The sequence below is a fragment of the Megascapheus bottae genome, chromosome 10, assembly GCF_031878675.1.
Source record: "Megascapheus bottae isolate mThoBot1 chromosome 10, mThoBot2.hap1, whole genome shotgun sequence".
Classification (NCBI taxonomy): Eukaryota; Metazoa; Chordata; class Mammalia; order Rodentia; family Geomyidae; genus Megascapheus; species Megascapheus bottae.
Window position 1 is genome coordinate 18205666 of NC_143518.1, and position 24284 is coordinate 18229949.

The window sequence follows — 24284 nt, forward strand, 5'->3', positions numbered from 1 at the left end:
CACTTCTTGAATGAGTAATTGAGATTTTCAGGCATTTGGCCAGCATATAAAGCATACTATATATCTAAAAATGAGCATTTTCACAACCAAAGCAAAAGAAAGAAGCCAGGGAACAAGGAGAAAAGCCACTGTCAGGACTTAAGGTCTTTACCATTTTTCAATAACACTTCCTTGAGTTAAAGAAAGAGATCAGATCTAAAATACACACAATAAATGCCAACATGCTTCTTCAGTCAGCTGAGAATTGAGGTTCAAACCCAGCCTGGGCAGATAAATCGGAGAGGTTCTTATCTCCAATTAACCAGCAAAAAGTCAGATATGGAGACATGGCTCATGGCTCAGGTAGTAGAGTACCAGTAAAGAGCAAAAACAGCTGAGTTCAAACTTCAGTACCAGAACACACAGAAACATGCACATGCACGCACGCACGCATGCACACTTCTTCATACTTTGTTTAGACAATTCCTTCTGTGGTTACAGAACAAAATCAACAATGACATTTACCCGGTGAAGTACAGCTATCTCTAGCTGGAAAGGGAATCCAAATGTAATTTAGCTAATCTTGGCTTTCAAAATGGAAATAAAACACAGTCCAAATAGGGATTTGTACCTGTGTGGCTGTGTTTTCAACTTGAAATTTCTTATTTCAAGAATGTGCTTTTTATTTTTAAAATACTTTTGTAGATGTGCTGTTTTTACTACACCCTGATAGTTTACCTTTGATTTTTTCTCTTTTTTGGGGTGGTGGAAGTGGTGATTTTTCCTGGAGTTTGATCTCAGACCCTTGCATGTGCTAGGCAAATGTTCTACCAGTAGAATCATACCTAATACTGCCTTGCATTTATGCTTGAGCAGACCTGGACAATGATCTTCCTATTAATGCTTCCCTCATATCTGGTATGGCAGGCACATATCACTAAACAAGCTTTTTCTGTTGAACTTTTTTAGGGGAGTGGTAGACTGATCTGGTAACACAGTCCTCTAGATCTCAGCCTCCTGAGTAGCTTGGCTTACAGGTTTAAGCCACCATGATTGGCTACTTTTAATTCTTATGTATTATATATAAGCTTTGAAAAACAGATTTTAAAATGAAGACATGAATACCCATATTTACCATAACTTCAAACCTGGACTATTACTAAGAAGGAAGTAACTACTATCATTGCATTCTCACAGCCTTAGTCACGCACTCCTCAACCTCTGCCCTTCTGTCTAAACTTTAATTATGCAAACTTTCAAAAACTATCAGAGAAAATTTTATTCACAGTTAAAAAATCTGTTAGTTACATGTTGGTATGTATGTATATACAGAATGTTTATTCATGCATGTACCACCATGGAAACATTATCTCTTTATTATCATCTAGAATTGGACTTTTAAGTTTTGACACTCTTTTGCTCTTTTATAATCTGCCTAAATCAACACATACAGAGACATAGTGTGAGATTAAAATGCAATAGTTCTTAGAAAGTGCAACTTAAGAAGAAGTTGTTCTTTTTGTTCTGCTTTCTATTGTGGATTTCATTGTGTGTGTGTGTGTGTGTGTGTGTGTGTGTGTGTGTGTGTCCAGATCTAGGGCTTAGACCCAAAGGTCTTGGGGTCTTTTGTTCTTACTTGGCGTTTTGATTATTTGAAACTGACATTCCACCACTTAAAACCATATCTCTAGCCCAGTTTGTGCTGATTAAGTGGAGATAGGAACCTTCCGATTTTTCTGTCCAGGCTAAAATCACATCTAAATTTACTAGATTTCAGACTCCTGAGTAGCTAGGATTTACAGGCATGATCACAGTGTCTGGCTCATAATCATTTTTAAACAAAAGAATCAATCTACCCTAGCCTTCCTTCTTGTGCAACTTTAAAACAAAATTATAATTTGTATCCATCACTGACTAGTAGCTGCACCAATTTAGGCATCATTGGGTGAAAGATAAAGCAGTCTTTAGTAGAAGAAGGAATATCCTGTATACATCAAGCTTTCTCACATTGTAGCTCATGTACTTTTGAAACTGCAGTGGACATTGGTGATATTTCTAATATTCTTACAAAGAAAAACTGTAACCAACACCATGATCAACTTTGGACTGCAAATCTATGAATAAAGCTGGTTGCTGGTAATTCACACCTGAGTATTAGCTACTCAGAGTCTGGACTCTAAGGATTATGGTTCAAAACCAGATGGGACAGAACAGGTCTGTGAGATGCTAATTCTCCACTCCACCTCTCCCCAAAAAACCAACAACAAACCAAGGCAGAAGTAGAGCTGTAGCTCAAATGTTATAACACTAGTCTTGAGCAAAAATTCTCAGGGCTAGCACCCAGGCCCTCAGTTCAGGACATACACACACACACACACACACACACACACACACACACACACACACACACACACACACACACACACACACAGTGACTGGCTGAATGCATCCTCCATCATCACTTTTCTGAAAACAACTCTCAAAATGAAGTTACATATATTGTTTCCCATGACTGCAAAGAAATGCAGGATGCAACTGAGTGAACCATCTACCATCTAGGGAGCAGTTAAGGTTGAGGGCTGAGTCTTTGGATACTGACAATCACCTAGCTTCATTCCCAGGATACTGAAACCGAAGCCCACAGTGGTCAGCTGTGGTGCTTGGCAGTCCTTGGCAGAGCCCCAATACACTCAGATTTCCAAATTTCCAGATCTCTAGCCCCAAAGCCAAGTGCTTGCTGCAAATGTCTTAATAGACTGTAGCTGTCTGTTTTCTTCGTTTTAGTAAAATTTTACACAATACATGGCCCATTGATTTCTTTAGCAGGAAATACTTCTCCAAAGATTCACTGACAGTAGAAAATAAGAAAAACTAAAACTGAGCGTAAGGATAAGGGCTTAAGATTTGATTTCATCTTGATAATAATTTGTCAATCTCCCTCCCCACTCCACATACAACATTTCCATCAAGTTTCTGATTTCTTCTTTGCTTGAGGAACTTAATGAAACCTAAGACAATGCTCATTAAATAAAAACCAGAATTATACCAGTTACTTCCCGCTTTTCAGTTTTCTCTTATTTCAGGCAACCCTGCAAAGCCAAAAAACCTTACACAGAATAGACACAATAAATCAGTGCCTGATGAGCCAACACAGGTGATGTGAAGTTTTTTCTTTCCAGGGGGCTGGAAGTTTCTGGAATAGTGGAATTGCATTCTGCATGTTTCCTCACTCCTTTACTATGGCTAATAGAGCAGCTTCTTTGCCTCCTCTTTATGAACACTTATTGCTTACTGTTCACCAAGATTTGGATATCATAGCCCAGCTCCTAATCAAGATTCTTAAAAACATGGCCCTGGGCTGGGAGTGTGGCCTAGTGGTAGAGTGCTTGCCTAGCCTACACAAATCAGAAAGTTGCACTCTGGTTTAAGGATAGAAGGCTAGTCTTGAGAAAGCTCAGGGACAGTGCCCATGCCTTGAGTTCAAGACCTAGGACTGGCAAACAAACAAACAAAAACATGCCTTGGGTAAACCTAGGCAAATCACACAGCTTCACACAGCCTCTTTGCCTTGTCCACAAGTGAACAAAATGGCATCCTGTAACAACAGCCATCATTACCTCTATTCATTAATTATTGAGCAACTGTATGTCAGCTACATGTTAGGCACTACAGGTAATTAAATTATTTGATTATTTTCAAGAATCTCACATCCAGTGATCATAAAGTAAAGGCAATTGGCTGAATTGTGGCTACATTTTCTTTATCATCAGGATACTGTTACAGTATCCTGCTACAGGACACAGGTTACAGTTACATTTGTTGGGTAGTGGGAGCATTACTTCTAACACATTGGTACCCCTTCTCCTGTCCCCATTACTCTTTCCCACCCCCTTCCCTTCCCTATTTCAAATAAACAAATAAACATATATATATATAATATACAAAGTAACAAAGTCAGATACAGTATTAATATGAGATTAACCATAAGGGCAAAAAAAAGAGAAGAGAAATAACATAGTACATTAAGAACATCAATCACACAAGATCAGACTCTTGTTTCCATATCCTAGAGTTCATTTCATTTTCTCCAAGCATGAAGTCTTTTTATCTTGGTTCTCACTTCACCTGATTCCTACAGAAGGTCTACACTGATTGTCCCACTGCCATGTGTCTTACTCAGTTCAGCTGCTACAGCAAAACACCACAGTCTAATGGCTTAGTAACACCGATGTATTTTGCGCAACTCTGGAGGCTGAGCAGTACAAAAATCAAAGGGCTGGCAGGTCTGGTGACTGCTGAGACTTGCATACTCACAGATGGACTTCTTGTGGGTCTCTACTGGGTGGCAGGGGCAAGGCAGTGCTTGGAACTACGGCTCTGTTTTGAGTCAAGGTTTCACTGTGTGGTCTTGGAACTCAGGATCTCCCCACTTCAGCTTCCTAAATTCTAAGAGGGTCGGTGTGTGCCACCATGCCTGGCTTAGAGGCCTCAATTACTAGAAGTAATGCCATTCATGAGAGCCCTTTGAGGACCCATTCACCTCACCAAGATTTTACCTGCTACATATCATCCCACTGAAAGTGAGGATTTCATCACACAAAATTTAGGAGTCACACAGTCAGACTACAGCCCCACAACAGCAGTGGGCATTTTTGTGCTATGGAACAGCAGTCATGCTTACAAGTCTCAATTTCTTGCTGAATGATTATTTCTTCTGCATAAATGTTGCCTCTTTTAAAACAGGATGAACTCTAAGGACAAGACTACTGGTTTTGTCTCTTTTGTATCTACCACCCATGAGCGGGGAGAGCCTGCTTACAAACAGCATTCTGGTGGAAGCTTCCTAACCTTGGAATTGGCCAAAGGACACCCCCTGGCTAAGGAGTATTGCAGGAGAAGCTCTTAATTGGATGAAGCCATTTTCCTCTATACTTAGGACATTGTTATCTGCAACACAATCAAACTATAATACCCACTGATGATCACAAACTACTCAACAGAAAACAGTTCACAGCTGAAGGATGTTCCTGGGAAAGGTGGGTGAGTTCATGGTAGATCTTTCTCCTGCTTTCCCCAAGGGATGGACTTTTAGTATTTTTTTGATGTCAGCACATGTGAAGAATATGTACATGTGCACATATATATGATGCCTAGCACACACAACATTAGGGACACTGCCATCCATGTGCAGGAAGAAATAAGAGTCATCTAGTCCTACTAAGGACAAACACCACACTGTCTTATCTTGTCTGAGCTGGTTCTGTCATGCTCAGATGATAACAGTGTCTGCATACATGCAAGGCTGCATTCTTCAATTACTACTTCAGGGTTTGTAATTATCTAACCTAAAGTGAAGGTGGTATTTAGAGAATAAATCTCCTAGCACCGTATCTCTGTCTTCTGTTTTCCAAATATTCATCCAACTTCCAGATTCCCAATATGATTTTTGTATAGTCTATGACGATCTTTCAGAAAAGGAAAGTATACATTCTCTAAACTTTCAAGAAATGTGACATCTAGTTATCTTCTTCATCCCCACTCAAAATTACAGCTACCTCCTGAGCTTTTGTTCTTGTAGCCTTTCAGCCCCAAATTCCGGCCTCAGCTCAGTTCCTTTGTCTGTTAGTCAGCAGAGACCTTAATCATTGTCTCTTTGGGTCTCCTCTGCTGCTGGGATGAGAGTCCCTTCTGTATTATTCCCATCAGACTCTGACACTGTGCTGAGATGTCAGTCTATTGCCTTTTTATCAGTTCTTTACAGACAGAGACCACGTTCAGCATCTTACAGCCTGATGCCTAGCACTGTGCCTGAGGCACACAAGGTACTCTAACAGTTTCATATACTGCATGAAGTAGATTCAACAACACTAGCAAAAGCCAGTAACTGCCTCCAATTGTTGATCTGGGCAAACATCTCTGGTGCCCAGATGCTATTACTAATGATAAAAATTTCTCCCCTGGGAGAGATTTCACAATGCCCAGGAAACACATCAAAAGCCCTTCATAAAATAGCAACATTTATTTATTTTATTTTATTTATTTATTTTTTTTTTTTGCCAGTCCTGGGCTTGAGCTCAGGGCCTGAGCACTGTCCTTGGACTTTCTCAAGGCTAGAGCTCTACCACTTGAGCCTCAGCACCACTTCCAGCTTTTTTCTATGTATGTGGTACCGAGGAATCGAACCTGGGTCTTCATGCATGCTAGGCAAGCACTTTAACCACTAGGCCAAACTCCTGACCCTATTTTTAAAAAACAAACACATAGTTTTGAATACACTCTTTAACTCTAAAAAGATTATAGTCAGGCCCAATGTGGTGATCTTAGAACCCTCAAGGTATACACAGGAGGATCAAAATCCAAGGTCAGCCTAGCAAAAATACACCAGAGCCTTCCTAACAAAGTATAGCTAAAAGGGGCGGGGGGGATACTTGAGGATAGCTTAAATATAGAGTACCTGCCTAGTAAGCTTGCGGCTCTGAGTTTAACTGAACATGCATTTTTCCTCACTGCAATCAAAGAATCACAGCAACTATTTTAAGAAGTTACAATTGAATATACCAGAGGCTCATGTCTCTTCAGGCTACAAGATGATGACAGCAATAAAATACTAATGATAATAATAATAGTAATAAATGTCCACTCTGCTTTTCAGGAGTTGCTAAGGAGATCCATAGACAACCATGAGTAAGTGTCACAACATCCCTATGCAGGTAGCAGGGTAAATCCCCAGATTCCTCTCAACAGGGGAGGAAATTGAGGTGAATGAGTGCCTCAGGAACTTGCCAAGCCTTATGATAGTGATATTCAGCCAGGATTTTAAAACAATACTCCAGGTTTCCATTATTCAGGGTTATTATGCTGCTGTGATTCAGGTCCATTGAAAATAGCCCTAATTCTTCCGACAGTCTCCAGGCATCCTCCTTCAAACCCAAGGCTAAGCTCAAACCATCAGATACCAATTGCTGTCCAGAGCAAAGTCTAGTTTGGATTTAATGTCCAGGACAGGTATCTTATTCCTGAAAAGGAACTTTCTCAGTTCAAGGGCCACTGTCAAACCTATGCATAGCCCCTGTTCATAATAACTATATATGAACATATCTTATAAACTGTGAAGTAGGAGTCCAATAGTTTTGTTCGTTGACTCGGTAACAATTCGGCGGCAAAAGAAACCACCGCGGGCAGAAGTGAAAGGTAGTTTGGTCTCTCCAAAGTAAAGCCACAGCTTAAATGATACTGACATACTAGGTGGACACAGCTTGTTGGACACTACCAGGTAGGTGCTTGCACTAAACACCAGCCAGGATCCTAGGAAGCAGCGATTATTCTGAATATCTGTGATGTCTGCAGGAGCATGTTATTCTGAAGAGACTTGTTATATTGTTATGGGTAAAGAAACATGTCACCTCCACTCTCATTGGGCTGCCACTTTTTTTTTTTTTGCCAATCCTGGGGCTTGAATTCAGGGCTTGAGCACTGTCCTTGGGCTTTCTCAAGGCTAGATCTCTACCACTTGAGCCACAGCACCATTTTCTGCTTTTTCTATGAATATGTGGTACTGAGGAATCGAACCCAGGTCTTCGTGCATGCTACGCAAACACTCTACCACTAGGCCAAACTCCCAGCCCTGGCTACCACTTTTGTAGAGCTTCTCCCAGTACCCACTAGCCTTGTTTATGGCTCCAGTTCCCTGTCTGTCACCATATGATACCAGAAAGTTGAGGAGATCCCATCCCACAGCTTTTTCCCTGACTTTCCAGGGCTGTGACCCCTCTGTAATCACCTTTACAATATGATATAATAAAATAAAATAAATAGAAAACTAAAGAAATACAGAGTTCTCAGAGTCACCCTGCCCTGCCCACATGTCCCTGTGATGACTCTGAGAACTGATTTTCTGTTTTCTTGCAGTTAGGTTATAAAAGTGAAAAATAGCTCTATTGTCCATTTGCTTCTGGCAGAGAGCACAGCCTCTCCTGACAAGTCAGCACCCACCCAAATAGCCCAGAAACCACTCAAAGAAGAAAATAACCTTAATACTTTCTCTGTATCAGACATTGGGCAATGCACTCTGTGTGTGTGTGTGTGTGTAAGTATGTGAAAAGTACACAAGTTTATTCAACTACACAGCAGAAGTTGTCAATAAATTCATTGTAACATATGAATAAATGAATAAAGTAAGCCAAGTCTCCACAATAAATTTGTAGATTGACTGCAATTCTTAACAATTCCACCCAGTTATTCTATGAAAAACTTATTAAATGTACATAAGAAATGGACCAAGAATAGAATTGTGCTGAGGAAGTACAAGGTGCATATTCTGAGGTTTATTCCTAGGAGATGGTCCAGAAAGAGTGTGAGAAAGAGAAAACTGCAAAAGTGAAGTAAGAGATGCCTAAAGTGTTAGGGATGGAGGCCCTCTGAGCCTATTCATTATGAAAGCTAACCAGCACACAAGAGAGAGCTTAGATACATTAAGTAAATACATCAAACACGAGAGTAGATGTAGAAGGGATTCTGCAGGTATTAGAAAAAGCCTCACATTACCCTCTACATTTGGAAAATAAGCATGATGTAAAGAGACACAAGCAGACGAAAGAGTCACATCAGCAGAGGTTATGTTATGGTGGGCTACTGGGCTCATGAGGAATGAGGTCACATTCTACATAGGATGAAGCTGCAAGGCTGAGTGGCCCAGTCTGGCTAGAAGGCATGGAATATGAAATAAGGCTGGCTGTTAAGGTGGACATGGGCCATGTTCAGATTTTCAGTGTTGACAAAGGATTTAGAATTTTATGGTTACAGAACTAGAAATGTATGGAAAGTTCTGGAGCACAACAATGAACACAAACAGAAGAATAATTTAGAAAAAAGCAATCTGGTAATGTAAAAATTCAATTAATATATGAAACAAAAACTTTAAAATAGTAAACATGAGCAAAGAAACAACTGGATCATAAGGAAGGCTCAGAGGACTTTGCTATCCTGCAAGTGATGGGTTGTAACAAACTCAACTATGATACTAGAAGAGGGGAAGACTCAGAAGATCCAGGAACTGCCCAAAGTAGTTCAAGTCTAGAGTCTGCAATAGTGGGAGAATAGAAACAAATGAGTAAATGGGAAAGTCCATGTAAAGTGTTTTATGTCCCCCTACATTGGGGCTAGGCTGAAAATCTAATGATGGTCTCAAATTCTGACTTTGTTCTACTTTAACACTCTAAGTGAAGGACTATTAAAAGAAATCCAGTAGGCACTTGGCTTTCCTTACCACTTGCTTAACTAGTTAATGATCACTTGAATTTGCTGGTTATTTATGTTTTGTAAGCTGGTTTTGGCAGTGTGCCCAGCTGTCTGCTAAATGACTATCTCACTACTATTTACATCTCCTCTGACCACTGAAGAGACAATCCGATGTAGAAATGTACCTTTCTAACAGGATTTGACATCTGAGAAGGCCCCTCCAGGTAAACTGGATTTTGATTTGACACTTTTTATGCTTCTACATTCAGCGAAAGGAAATATACATGCAAATAATACCAGTGATAAAGTTCTTCATTAATGATTTCCTAATTTCTTTGAAATTCAGGAGTCTGGATGCCCAGCTGACATTTAATTCTAGATGGTGGATTTGTACTGGAATTCTATCATGCACATTTGGAGTGTTGGGTCTTCTAAATAACCCAAGCATTATAGAGACCAAGCTGCACTATAAAAAAAATACCATTTGTGTAAAGACACCAATATCAAAACTCCCCAACATGTCTTCAGACTCTATGAAATTAACACCTTTGAGAAAAGAATCAAATATGAGCATGTATTCACCCTCAGAGCCATCCCCAAATATGCTGCCCTTCACAAATTCTGTCAAATCTCCAATATGTTGAAATAACATTTTCAAAATATTTTTAAAACATTTAACTTTTAAAAAGTGAATGAGGCCATTCTGTTCAGTTCAAAGAATGTGCAGTCAGGGAATTGTAAACTGCCTCTCCAATGGATATGGTTCCCATCTCCAAAGATGGCTGTCAATGGATCCTCCTCACTGAGCACACATTCAGATATGGAGTGTCTCTGGCTCCCTCACTGATCTTGTGACTTGCTTAGATCAACTCAATGAAATGAAAGTAACACTCCTTAACCTTTTAGTCCAGATCTTACAAGGACCAGAGGCCTGCTAGTTTCTATTTCCTGTCATGGATGACAGACACCATGTGAAAAGAATGCTCACCTGGCTGGGAAAAGAGGTCTTGTGAACATCATAGGCAGTTGTGTCCGCTGAGATCCCAGTTTTGTGACTGGGTCCATGGGAGAATCGCAAATGGACTCCAGCCATCCCACAGAATTATGACAAATAACAAAGCAGTGCTGTTGCAAGCTACTAAGATTGAAGTAATTTATTGTTCAATAATAGATCACAGGACCAGTGAGTGTCAAAGATAACAAGTGGTTAAAATGAATGCAGATCTACTGATCATCTGCCTCCATCAATGATCATCTTGGGATTCTGTAAGATTCTTACAAACTAATATAAGTAATAGTGTCCTGGATCGGATTTTCTCTTTTCATATTTAAACTCAAGCTCCAGAAATATCTGTAATCCTGTCATGTACCTGGACTTTAACTACACTTTATGGGTATAAAACACATGGGACCATCAAGATAAAAAGGACATGTTAGTCTAGGAGCAGATTGATTAATCCTAATTCCCAGCTCTGGATATACATCATTGTCAGAATGAACTCCCTATTTCTTGACTTTGGGCTTCTTTCTGTCTCACTTGCTTTGGCTAGTGAAACGCAGAGGCAAGTGACAGTGTGACAGCTCTGAGTCCATGCTTCAAAGGCATCCTGTGTGTGGCTCACACTCTTGCCCTTCTGTGGAAGTAGGGCCCCTACTGGCTTATGACTCTGATGACCAGGAGACAGAGCCTTAAGTGGAGCAGGGCCACCCCATTTGGCTCACCAACTTGGGCTCAAGAAAGAAATGCTCACTCTTGAACATGGATGAGATCATGAAATGTGTGATACCGACCACAGTTAACTAGTAAAAGGCTAGTCATCAGACTCTAACATTTGCAAAATATGCTTGGTCTGTTACAACAGACTCGTCCTGGCTCTCCAAGTTATAACTAAATCAGAAAATGGTTAGGTGACCTCACTGCTAAGCAGAATGTAAGCATAGTATACTCTATTAAATATCACCTAATCTTGTTCAATCTTTCTAACCACTGGAACTTAGTATTCAAAGTTTGCCACAGTTTAACACTTAGCTTTCTCTGGATTAAACTCAAATTACTCCTAATTCTTGAATAAGCCTTACATTGTTTCTAGTTTTTCCTTACTTAGCTCCTTCCTGCACCTTTATCCAACAGGTTTAGATTCTACCAGCCCTGGAAGACCAGGTTCAGATGCAACCTCTGTAAGAAACCAGCTCTGATTCTGCACGCTTCATTCCCCATGTCATCCTTCTGATTCTTATCACAATAGATTTCTTTTCCTTTTCTGGTATTTGACTTGTTCTGTGTTGAATCACTTCCTTATTCTCTCCTGGAGTCCTAGATAGCAAGATTTGTGGATTATTTGCTTCTGTAATCTCCATGGTATTTAGTAAAAGGTCTTGCACACAGTATATCACATTAAAAGATGAGTGACCCAGGGGAGACAGCCAGGCACCAGGAAATGACATAGAGAAAGAGAGGCAGAATCAAGTCTGAGAGATGCTGTTGTTATTAATTGGTAGCCAGGCAACCCTGTACCAGATAAGTCAAATGGTGCTGCAGTCCCTGGAGATGCAAAATTGGGATGGCACATATTTAACAGGGCTGTTGTGATAATTCAACGTGAATGTAAATGCCTCACGGTGTCTAACATATGGTAGCAGCTCATAGATGGCAGGTCTATTGTAAAAATAAAAATGACAGAACATCACATAGAACTAGTTTTAAAAAATCCCTGCTAGTCTGTTATTTTCTCTTGAAAGTTAAGTGTTTGATGGTGACAGTAATGGCTCTGATTCCAATTAGCCCTTTTCCCAGATACCACAATCTCAGTATTCTAGATCAAGTTTCATCAGGATGTTCATCTATCTATTCATTATTTTTCTCCACAGGTCTAATATCTATAGGTAGCCACTGTGAAAGGTCAATTAATTCTCAGAAACAAATGCATCTCTTTAAAACAAACAAAAAAACTATTTCTTGCCCTCACCCCAGCACATTTTAATACAACATAGACTCCATTGCAGCATTCCCAGGTCTTCCCCAAAGGACTAGATCAACCATTATGAAGTACCAAAAGCCAGGCACTGACAAACCACAGAATCATTTGATAGTGACTGAATGGTACATCTGAAGATAAACATGATCTCCATGGTGTTCCTTAGTAAAAGCTGAAGAGGCAGTTCTCATAAATGAGAGGGCCACCCAGTGTCAAGGAAGAGTCAGAATGGTTGAAATTGTTCCATAAAATCAGAATCCTTTGCTGTTTAGACTAACTGGAACTATGATCACACATGCCTGCTTCATCAGAGCAGAACCTGATCTTCCAAGGGACAAATTCAAAATTAGGGAACTCAAAAGCCAGTAAGTGGTCAGGTGGGCAGTACCAAACAGGGCTCTGGGATTAGTGGCATCTACAGGAGAAGATCAACAGTTTCCCAGAAGCCATTGGCTTATTGTTGCCTAAGATTGAAGAGCCAGGGTACCTAGAACTTCTTTTCTCAACTTTTAAGTGGAAACATCCTTCTTTTCAAAGGTTGCCTTAGTTGGTGGGGGTTTTGCATGTCTATCAGGCGTGTGTGTGTAGGGCTTGAACTCAGGACTTCACACTTCTACTCAGTTCTTTTCACTCAATCCTGGTGTTCTATCACTTGAGCCATGCCTCCACTCTGGCTTTTTTGCTGTTTATTTTGGAGATAAGATCTCCTCAGTACCTAGGATTACACGTGTGAGCTGCAGTTGCCTGACCTTGATTTGTATTTAAAAATTTGGTAGGCCAGGAGTTTGGCCTAGTGGTAAGAGTGCTTGCCTAGCATGCATGAGGACCCAGGTTTGATTCCTCAGTACTATATATATAGAAAAAAAAAAGCTGGAAATGGTGCTGTGGCTCCAGTGATAGAGCTCTAGCCTTGAGAAAGCCCAAGGACAGTGCTCAGGCCCTGAGTTCAAGGCCCAAGACTGGCAAAAAAAATTTGGTGGTGGTGTGGAAGCAAAGGCTGACAGACCTAATAAACTGGCAGTCTGTAACCTTCATACTAGAGAGTCTAAAGTCATTTAACATCATCATAGAAAAGGTAAATGACAATTATAATAGCTATAGGATTTGAGTTTTTGAATATGAAAATATATAATTCATTCTAGCTGCCCTAAAACAGACCTCACTCTGTCCTGAACAACTTCTATTCACCCTGTTGTCATAGAGACTTATAGTATTACCAATCAGGCCACGGTCCCGTGTACCCCTTTCGATTCGAATTGATTTTTAAAGCTTGATTAATAGGCTAATGGCTGCAGTATATATATTTCCATGAGCTTCCCCTCTGCACAGAATCTGATGTGGATTTCTTAACAGAAAAGGGAGGCCTGATTGCCAGCAGATCGCATCACCTATATACCCATCAGGATATGCCACCAATCACTACAATTCACCACTAGTCCAGAGCACAGAGTGCCAGCTCTCACCTCCAAACACATCTCCATTCTGGTAATTCTTCCCTTTCTGGGCGTCCTCTTCATTTTGAACAGTAGCAACATGCTTAGCGGAGGCACAGCCCATAGTCTCATTCGGTCAGCTTCAGCAGGGCTGAACTGCAGATCATCTCTACAGACACGGGGACATTTTTTCTCTTTAAATGCAAAGAAAATCCAGCTTGCTGTAGAGTCGGTTAAGATGTGTGCACCTGCAAGAAGAGAAAGCTGGATCAGAACGGGCAACCAGCAGCACCAGTGCCTTGCATTGCTCATTCTGTGTTAGTAGCCAGCATACTCTGGGTGTCTGCATAATCAGTGCTGAGACTGCATCCCTGAGAGCAGGGATGAAGAAGGAAGTACAACGCTACCCATTTTTACTTGGTTCCTACTCAAAAAACAAGATCAGAAGGCATGCCCCTTGTCCTCAACATAGGACCGAGAGGGGACTTTAGAGGTGCTACAGAGAAATATATTCATTTTCTTGCATAAATGTTATCATAAAAATTATTATACTTCCTCCTTCCCATTCTACCCTACAGACTAGTTCTTTGGAGTCCCCCAGATTTTCTTCCAAGAGGAGGTAACCTTCTTTGTCAGACTAAAACTATGGTTAGTTTCATACTGCTGGTTGGTGGTGGAAAGAATTGCGCATTTTAATTTACCTGAGGCGACTGTTTTGAAAGACAAAGGAAGAAGATTGAGCAAAGTCTTAAACTTATGTTTGTTCCTTTCCTGGAGATCTGGTGGAATGTTTTCAGGACTGAGTAAAAAATTCAGGAATATGGGCCAGACTCAGTGAATCCTGCCTGTAATCTCGGCTACATGAGGGGTGGAGGCAGAAGGATTATGATTCAAGGGCAACCTGGGCCAAAAGCTGAAGACTCCATGTGAAAAATGGACAGGATATGAATCAAGTGGTAACTCATCTGCCTAGCAAGCACAGTACCACAAGTTCAAATCCCAGTACCCCCACAAGAAAAAGTAAGAATAAGAAGAAAAGCAAAGTTATTCTTGGTCTAGCCTTTGTGCCTCACCCAAGCCTTTCATAAAGGAATAAGGATAAACCATAAAAAGGTCATGGTAAGTTGGCTACAGTGAATTTACCTGCCTCACTGGAAGGGGCTGCCCAAATTCTCGCGTTTGCTATGGCCAACCTGCTCTTCTATGTTTCATATTTTCACTAGGCTTATCCAGCCACTGCAGTTCTGTAGATGGTGTATTCCAGTCTTCTGAGTGGCTTTTTTGAACTGTGTTTTGCACTCACTCATTCATCTCTGCTGTCCCAATACAGTGCCCCTGCACCCTACCCCGTCCCACACCTCCACCCCCCACTACAAAAACCTCATAGCCAAGGAAGCTTGTTGTAACCCATACCACATAAATCCCTGCTGTGTACATGGGTGTTTCTCAAATCTCACAGTCGGTGCTACCAAATGTAATTGCCACTCTTCTCTTCCCACACAACTTCTGACCCTAAGCCCTTCTTCCTATAGTACTCAGGACCTCTACATAGAAATATAATCAGCTAAACAAGAAACCCCCCCCAAAGAGAATTTTTCTCCCAATAAACCTAATAAATAAGCTTAGATAAAAGGCAATGATCTTAAACCCAGGAAATGTAAACTGAAATAAATATTGGTGATGACTCTGATATCAGTCACGTCTACACAATTCCTCAGAATATCAATGGTTATTTTAAATCATGAATAGGAAAAACGAGGTGATGATACACTATATAACAGGAAGAATTTTTCCTACATATTTAATACTTATGTCTTTTTAATACCTTAGGTAATCCCATGTTAACACATTTGCATCTTTATAAAGCTAGTCTAGGCCAATGATGCTTTCATTTGCTCTCATACACGCGCACACACAATTCTATTACTTAGCACTAATGTCTTTTAAACTACAGCATTTCTACTTATTGGTCTTCTCATAATGTATACAGACCTTAGAAGCCTGCTGGGGAGAAATGTCGATATTAAAAAAGATACATACTGAGAACCAGTGGCTAATAACCATATTCCTAGCTACTTGGGAAGCTGAGATCTGACAACTGAGGTTTGAAGCCAGCCTGGGCAGGAAAGCCTATAAGACTCTCATCTCCAATTAACCACCAAAAAGCCAGAAGTGAGAGGTGTGGCTCACATGGTAGAATGCCAGCTTTGTTTGAAAAAAGTGAAGGGAGAGTACCCTGAGTTCAAGCCCCCATACTGCTATGCATGCACACATGCCATGCACACACATATCACATACATACACTATATACTGTATATAACACAATGTTTAAGTAGTGTGACAGGAACCTGTGACAATGCGAAATACAAACTAGCAGCCTATATTATGACCGTGTGGAGGTAGGACTGGAGGGAGGAAGTGCTGTTTTGTGGAGTCTTGAGCTTGAAGAGATATTTCCAGGCTGAAAGAATCACTGCAGTGGGGTGACATGAGGGCCAGCCTGTGTCAGTCACTGGATGGTAGAAATGCCCAATGCACTTGTGGGTGTCCTTGCTCTAAGATGATCAAGAAAGGGACAAGAAAGAGGTCTGGATTGCTGGTACTTTGTAAAGGACCCAGAGAAGACTTCCTTGCTATACCTTTACCCAACTTAGTAAATGATCATGTCTTTCTGATCCAGATCTGTGTATACTGTAAGAATATTCAATTAGTAATGTGGAAGTCCATTCTGTCAGCCTTCCCTAGTTTCTAAAGAAAAATCACTAGAGTTTGAGGGAAAGGAAAAGAGACTCAGCGCTCAAAATGGAGGGAGGAGAGACTCCCAACAGGAGGCTGCTAGGGAATCATGGCTTCTGGGACTGCCTACCCCTCACCCTCCTCATCTCTAGCTTCATCACGGAAGGTCACAGGTGTGAGCTGCCAAAGAGGAGTGTCTGACTTTCCAAAGAGGAAGTATGGGAGAACCATCTCACACACACACAAAGGAAAGAGAGCCAAGTGAGAGAGGAAACCTCGCTTCACCTCCCCCTCTGTTTGGAATAAACCAAGTCAAAACAGCAGTGAGAAGAGAAAATATTAACCAAGCCATCAAAAGATCTCCAATTCTAAAAGACAGCATGCAACCATCCTTGTTGAAAACTCTATCGCTATGCTCTCTTTCATTCTTACTTGTAATTTCATGGATAGTCTCTTACTCTACCCAAGAAGTACTTGTCCAATCATTCAATCATTCAATCACCAAATATTTACTTAACAAATATAACTACCAAGTTATAGCCTTGTGTTTGGCAGGTCTTGGGTAAAGAATGATAAAGTAGACATAAATCTTCCTCTCTTTTTTCCTTTTTCTCAGGCTTCCCAAGGAGCTAGGTCTTAGTCTGTTTAAGTCTTTATCTGTTTAGAGGTCCGATGGAGTGGGATTCTTGGTGGAAAGTGTGCTGTTAGCCACTAATCTCTGTTTAGTCTGGAAGAGATAGGGGATTTAATACTTACTAGGATTTTGGTCTCTTCCCTAGAGTCTTCCTCTCTTAACTCTATTGTATAAAGCATCAAGGTCCAGAAGATTAATTAAAAGATGAGTTCCTAAGCAATGTGTTCCAACTACTGTAAGTTAAATTTAGAACAATGGACCATTTACCTCACAGGCACCTGGGTCCACTCTGGGAAAGGGAGTGTTGAAAGATGTCAGCATCCCTCTAACCTTGACCACAACTAACAAATAACCCTTAAAACACCCAAGAGTTGTACCTCCTTTGTAGCCTAATGTAATGTTAAGGCTTCATTAAACAAATTCCTTTTTTTTTTTCCTTTGTAAAAATTTATTGTTTGTGAACACTATATCAAGGACCCGCCTTCCCCGGCAACCAGTGACTGTTTAATGACTTAGAGTTAGGGCCACCTCCTGCAGTCTCTGTCCTATGTGGCCTCAGAGATTGCCATTGTGGCTACAAGTCTTTAGAGAGTGATTATGGCCAGCACATCATTTTCCTCAGCCTGGAGAAGAAAGGAGCGGATGGGGATCGCTCCTTGCCCAGGCCCGAAAGCTCGTCAGGGGGCTGGGTATCAGGCATCCACATCACAGTGGGCTCTGGGGTAGAGGCCTTTAGGGAACAAAGCCCCCGCCTCTACCTGGGCAGGCTGCACACTGACTTTGAGTTGGGCATCTGCAAAGATTTTCTGCTCCTCGATCTCTTCAATGGTGGAGGGGCCTGGCAGGTGTGAAGCAGCCTCAGCAGCAGGGGTCTCGGGGTGTGTGGGCATCTGGCCCTGGCACTCCATGCCTTCACCCACAAGGAGCACCAGAAGTTCCTGCAGCTCCTTCTTCTGCACCTTCTCCTGGGTCAGCTGCTTGACACACTCATCTTTCTCCTTACATGGCTGGTTCAGGACTGGTCCATCCATTCTTTGCACAGCACTATGGAGTCATGGAGGGCGCTGATGTGTTTGGACAGCTGGGCACACTGGTGCTGGAGCGCCCCCACTGGACTCTGGTGCTCCACCTGGTGAGGCAGGGCCTGCAGGAAGCAGATTTTCATCTTCTTCTCACACATCCGAGTGTCCTGCTTGCTATCCCCTGATGGACCATGGTTCCTGCTCACTGGGAACAGGGCCTGCTGCTCCAGCTTGGTCTGGCACTGGGCTGCCAGGTTGGCAAGGCACCTGTAGTGGGCCTGCTGCTCCTGCAGCTGGTGGCTGAGTTTCACTTTTGTCACCTCAGCAACTGATTGTGCTGCATGACTTGTGGGTTGTCCACAGCCTCTGGGATGGTCATGGCGGCTGGAGTTGTCTCCTCATTCCTTTCTTCTTCCTTGTCCCCTTCTGTATCTTCTCTGGGGAAAGCCAAAAAGCTCAGCTGGACCTGGAGTTGCTCCTTCTCTTGCTTAGTGGCTTCTAGACACTGGAGAGTGTCCTGTAATGTTTGGGTCACTGTCAGGTCCTGCTGCTGCAGCTCCTCCTTCTCTGCACTCAGCTGCTGAGTGGAGGCCATGTTCTCTTCACAGGTGGCTCTGAGCTCCTGCAGCTGGGCCAGGTACTGGGATTGAGCTCCTGTAGACTCTGGGCTGCTTGGCAACCTCCATCTCTCCATCTCTCGCTGCTCCAGCTTCCCCTGAAGATGTTTCTTCTCCTGCTGCTCTGAGGTCAGGAGGCTGGTGAGCTCATCCTTCTCAGTGCTCAGTCTACGGACAGCTTCCTGCATCTGCTCCAGCTGCTCTTTCAGCTCTCTGGTTTGCAGGTCTGTGCATCTCTGGGTGTCAAGGATGTTGGGCTGAGCCTCATCATGCTGATCCCACTCCTCCACCTTCTTCTCCACTATCAGCACCCGTTCCTGCTGCTCCTGGTTTTGGAGACTGAGGCTCTGGTTTTCCTGAACCTGGATTTGAAGTTGTTGCTCCAGGTTCTTTAAGTCCTCCTGCAACTGGTAGGCCTGGGCCTGGTGCTGCTGCTCAGCCTGAGATGGTCCTGCAGGGGGCTGTGCCCCTGCTAGCTTCTTCTCCATTTCTGCCAACTTGTTCTCTAGATCCACCACCTGCCACAGGTCTTCCTCCAGCTCCTCTGTGAGTTGGTTCATCTCCTGTGAGAGCTGCCGGACCTTCTCCATCCACGTGGACCTCTCCACTCTCAGGTCCTCTGCAATCTTGTCCCTCTCCAACTTCATTGCGCTCACCACACTTTTCATATTCTCTACTCTTCTTTTCTGCACTGCCCACTCCCCCAGTGCTTGTTGGAACTTTTCAATTCTCAACTTCATGTTGGATTTCTGGGTCCGGAGCATGTCCAGCTTCCGTTGCAACACCGCATTCAGCTCCTCCAGGCTGTCACAGCTTCTGCTCTTTTCCTCGAGCTGCAGCTTCACATCACCCAGGCCTTGGATGAGCTGTCTGTTCTTCTGTTCAGTGTCCTTCTGCGTGGTGGTGAGTGCAGACAAGGCCATCTCTAGGTCTAAGCTGCACTGCTGAGAAGCCTGCAGGCGGCTGGTCAGATCTTCATGCTCCCCTTGACTTTGGTTGGCTTCCTTTTCCATGTGGGCCAGGGCAGATTGTAAGTGGCCTTTTTCTGAAAGCAACATCTGTATGGCTACTTTGTGGTTTTCTAGCTCCACTTTCAGTGTTTCTTGCACCTGGGCCATCTTCTCATTTCTTCCTGCTGCTATTCCTGCAGGTCTTTCTTTACCTGCTTCAGTTGGTGGATTTCACTGAAGAGCTGTTGATGTCTTAATTTGCTTCAGTCCAGGGCCAGCAGCAGGCATTGGTATCACCTCTCCAGATCCTCATTGTTCTTAGGATCTGTGACACTCTTGACCCTGGCTGCTCCAACTGTGTCCGCAGGCAGGCGAGGCTCAGGGTCAGCGTGGTCTTTGGCTGCACCCTCACGTGAATTACAGACCCCTGTGATGTTGGTCTTGGGCTTGCCTCCCCTTTTATTTTTTTCCTTTATCTTGGATTTTTCAGGTCCATGAGGACAGTTCTTCTGCTGATGTTCCTGCAATCGTTCTTTCTTGGTCTTGTTCGTTCAGACATGCTAGCACTGGGACGGGAAAGATGGACGGGCCACATCCCAGGTTCTTTGAAATCTCCTGTACTTTCCCACTCACTAACAAATATGCGTGTATCCTTGTATATCACCAAATCACCTGGATTCTCTGGCTCACCACTCAGCCACCTCTACCTTCATCAGCTGCTAGTAGTGGTGTAAGCCAACAGAGAAAATACCAGTGTTGCTAGGCAGCATGGAATGTGGGCGTGTCCCCAAGTCTCATATCCCATTGGCCAGCGAGAAACAGGAACTAATAGGGGATGTGGCCAGAATCTGGCGATCCAGGCAGAATGGGTAGAGTCTGCTCCTGCAATCCCAACCCCATCTAACTCTGGTCTAGTTTGGGGCCAGTGTGGGACTTGCTGTAGTGGGACAGTTGCAGTTTCATTTTTCTTTCTTTCTTTCTTTATATATATATATATGTGTGTGTGTGTGTGTGTGTGTGTATGTATATATATATGTATATATGTGTGTATATATGTGTGTGTGTATATATATATATTTGCCAGGCATGAGCTCAGTGCCTGAGCACTCTCCTTGGATTTTCTCAAGGCTAGGGCTCTACCACTTGAGCCACAGCACCACTTCCAGCTTTTTTTCTATGTATGTGATACCGAGGAATCGAACCCATGTCTTTGTGCATGCTAGGCAAGCACACTACCACTTGGCCAAACTCCTGGCCCCTCCTTTATTTTTATTAAAGAAGTTTTGTTTGCAGATCCTGGGGCTTGAACTTGTGTCCTGAGCACTGTCCTTGGGCTTTCCCTAGTCCAGTGCTCTACCACTTGAGCCACAGAAACATTTCCAGCCTGTTTTGTTTACATGGTACTGAGGAATCGTGCATGCTAAGCAGCCAGTCTGCTCCTAGGCCATTCTCCTGGCTCCCAGGTGCACAGTTTTACATGCACCTTTTCTGGCTTCCCTCACCCAATTGTGGCCTCTAGAGTTTCCCCCAGGCCTTCATTTGTCCCCTAGGAAGTGACACTAAGAAGCACAACATCTTTCCACATCCAATGGCTTCCTGTGGTCAGTCCATGAAGAAGTAGCTCTCTCATTGTAACCATCAAATTGGTTTTTATAGAGATCATGTACAGAGGGATCGCAGTTATATGAATCCGATAAAGAGTACATTTCTTTTTGGACAATGTCACCCCTTCCCTCTCACTCCCAGTTTTTCCCTCCCATCCCACCCACACAGATTGTGTTGAAAATGAACACAGATTGTGTTGACAAGGAGTATCATTGCTGCTTTGTTTATCCTTTGTCCCTCCATTTCTGTGTCTTGTTTAACCTTCCTAAGGACAGATAATTACATGAACAAGGCAAAAAGAAAAGAAAGTAGAAACAACAAGGAAAAAGACCTCTTGTGTCCATTTCCTGGAGTTTATTTCGATAAACATTATATGATCAGAGACACAAAAGCACTGCACCGTTATGTTCCACTCCTAAGAGCATCCTCCTTTGATCTGTCTCACTGTATGTTAATGACTGTATAATTCATCATGTCCTGGGGTATTAAGACTTTATTTTTACTCCAGAGTCTTTCCCTTAACCTCAACTCCACTGAGATCCTAAAGAGATCTTCAGAAAGGTAACCTAAAGACTGCTAGAACAGGTTTCCTTTTATTTCCCATAAACTCTAGCTTTATTTTTTCCCCTCTATTCATTACTTCTCAGAAACCACAGCATCAATCTGATGCTACAGAAGAACGTGCAGAGATTGCTTTTTCTTGAAGTTGCAGATCACAGTGCAAGAATGAATCTGAAGCATCTTTGATGTTTCATGGAAGCTTTTACAACTAAATTTCACTGAGGATCTATTTGTTTTCTTTTTGTTGGTTATGGGACTTGAACTCAGGGCCTACCTGGGCACCATTCCTGAGGCTCTTTGTGCTAAAGGCTAGTATGGTACCATTTGAGCCACGGTGCCACTCCCAGTCTCACAGGGACTTTTCTTCAAACCACAATGCTCAGATCTCAACCTTCTGATTATTTGGGATTAGAAGCATGAGCCATCAGAGCTGGGCTACATAATCTATATGATAGTAGTACCAGGTACCTCTAAAAATATAGGGCTTCATTAATCATCTGTGGCTTTGTGTAAAACCTTCCCCCAAACAATTGAATCTCTCTACAAATTCCCAACCCATAAGGCTAGGAGCTAACTGAGCTTAATGCCCTCTATCTTTTAAGGACATGTCTTCCTTCTTTTGTTAGTGTACATCAGCAAATTTTAAACACAGTTGAAATTTTTAAAGGATTGACCAATGTGTAACCATTTTGTGTTTCTTCTTCCTCTCCTTACATTACATCTCAAGCCTTTTTAGATGATATAGCAATTTTACTGTGTCAACAGCACTTTGTGTCTCAGCACAAGAAATTCTCAAAACTACATATCACATATTACATTCATGGGATGTATTCACCTTTTTATAAGATTATGATGGCTGACCCAGGTGGCTCATGACTATAATCTTAACTATTCGAAAGGCTAAGGCTTGGAGAATTACAGTTCAAAGCTAGCCCAGGAAGAAAAGTCTGAAAGACTCCATCTCTAACAACCAAAAGTCAGGCCAAAGGAGTGGCTCAAGTGTTAGTACATCACCACACCAAGTAAGTGTGAGACCCTGAGTTCCAGCCCTGGTACCAGGGGGTAAAATTATGATGTTATTTTCTCTTTCTCTTCATGTTTTAACTAGAAGCACAGTTTAGTCAAAAAGCTTATGTTTGTGAAACTTAGAAGGATTAAAATAGGCAATCTGTTTTTGAGAAACATACCATTTGACCTATGGGGGAAAGAAGCTACAGGAAACTATTTCTATTTACCTAATATTAGGGGTGATTTCACTTTTCCCTTATTAATCAAGTCAAAATATTTTTGACAATTTTTCTTGGCAAAAAATATTTCTAAAAAATAAAATTAAAATGATAAACTCCATTAAAGAAACCCTAAGGCAGAAGAATACAGATATAATATATATCTGAGGCTTGGGATGGAGATTAGAGAAAAACTAAATTTTGATTGCAATGGACACTCAGGGGGCTCTGAAGTCTACAGTTAAGAAAGCATGCGGCCCCATTACTAACTGATAAGGGGCAAAATACCTCCCTTTGTACTTCTGCTTAAAAAGGGAAATCAAGACAAAACAGCATCTAAAGTCTCCTCTCTTTTATTGAAGAAAAAGCTAACATCTAAGCTACTTAAAGAAAAGAAATATATAAATATATAAATAACTAATCAGTCTGCTTGCCCATCTGTTCAGCCTTGCTATAATATGTGTGAATGCAGAAGCCCACTGGGGGAGGGGGGGAGGGAGGAGATTGAAGCGAGTTTTAAAGTGATTTCTAATCCTGAAGCATTGGTATCCTTGAGCTACTGTTAATACCATTTCACATTTCATTGTGAATGTTAAAAAATACAGGAAGAGCTATAACACTTGACATGGAGACAATGTGGGAAAGCCAAACCTTCCTGTTAACCTGTCCTTGCTGGTTTAACACCCAATAAGTTCTTTGCCTCTCACACTCATTTGGTGACACAATGAGCGACAATATGCTATTAACTCCAAAGATACATAAATGTTGGCTTCTGCCTTTATAGGAAAACTCACACTATGGCACATAATAATTGGATAGGGAGGTCTCTCCGCCATACAATAATAATGAGTGCTATTTGGGAGGACACATTTCAGCTGATTTCTAGGGGAGGAATGGGGACTGAGAGGCAAGATGCAAATGGAAAGAGCATTGGACAGGGCACAAGAATATCAAGCTCTGGTCTCAGCTGTCACAGGCCTGCCTGGGACCAAGGCATGGTTTATATGCCACTGGGCTTCTTTCCTGGATTCTCTGATGCTAAGGATAAAATGAGCACTTGCACGAAGGGCAGATCTCACTTAGACTCAATTAATTTATAACTTTCTTTTCAAAAGGATGTACCTGCAAGCTTAAAATCCACAACATTCCAGAAACCTTCCAGGGTCTTAAAATTATTATCAATAATGTTTTGACCCTGGGGTGTTGACTTCAATTGTGTAAACGCTAAATAATAAAGTTGGGCTCTCCGAATCCCTCTTTTTTATATAACTTTAATTTTCACATTGCTTCTTATAGAGAATGGGCTAGA

The 24284-nt window shown here is 42.1% G+C and overlaps 1 protein-coding gene across 2 annotated transcripts in view; it reads right to left on the reverse strand.

The window, feature by feature from the left end:
- The window catches only part of C10H1orf21 (chromosome 10 C1orf21 homolog), a 192248-nt gene that overhangs the window by 92027 nt on the left and 75937 nt on the right, over positions 1-24284 (reverse strand). The window contains exons 1-2 of one of the 2 annotated variants that reach the window (XM_090340256.1): positions 20256-20538; positions 13655-13872 (exon numbers count right to left, since the gene is read on the reverse strand). In XM_090340256.1, coding sequence (XP_090196382.1) covers positions 13655-13748 — 94 coding nt within the window. In that variant the 5' untranslated portion in view covers positions 13749-13872; positions 20256-20538. Of the gene's footprint in view, positions 1-13654; positions 13873-20255; positions 20539-24284 lie in introns of those variants that run through there. The other variant, XM_090340255.1, reaches the window with a different exon arrangement.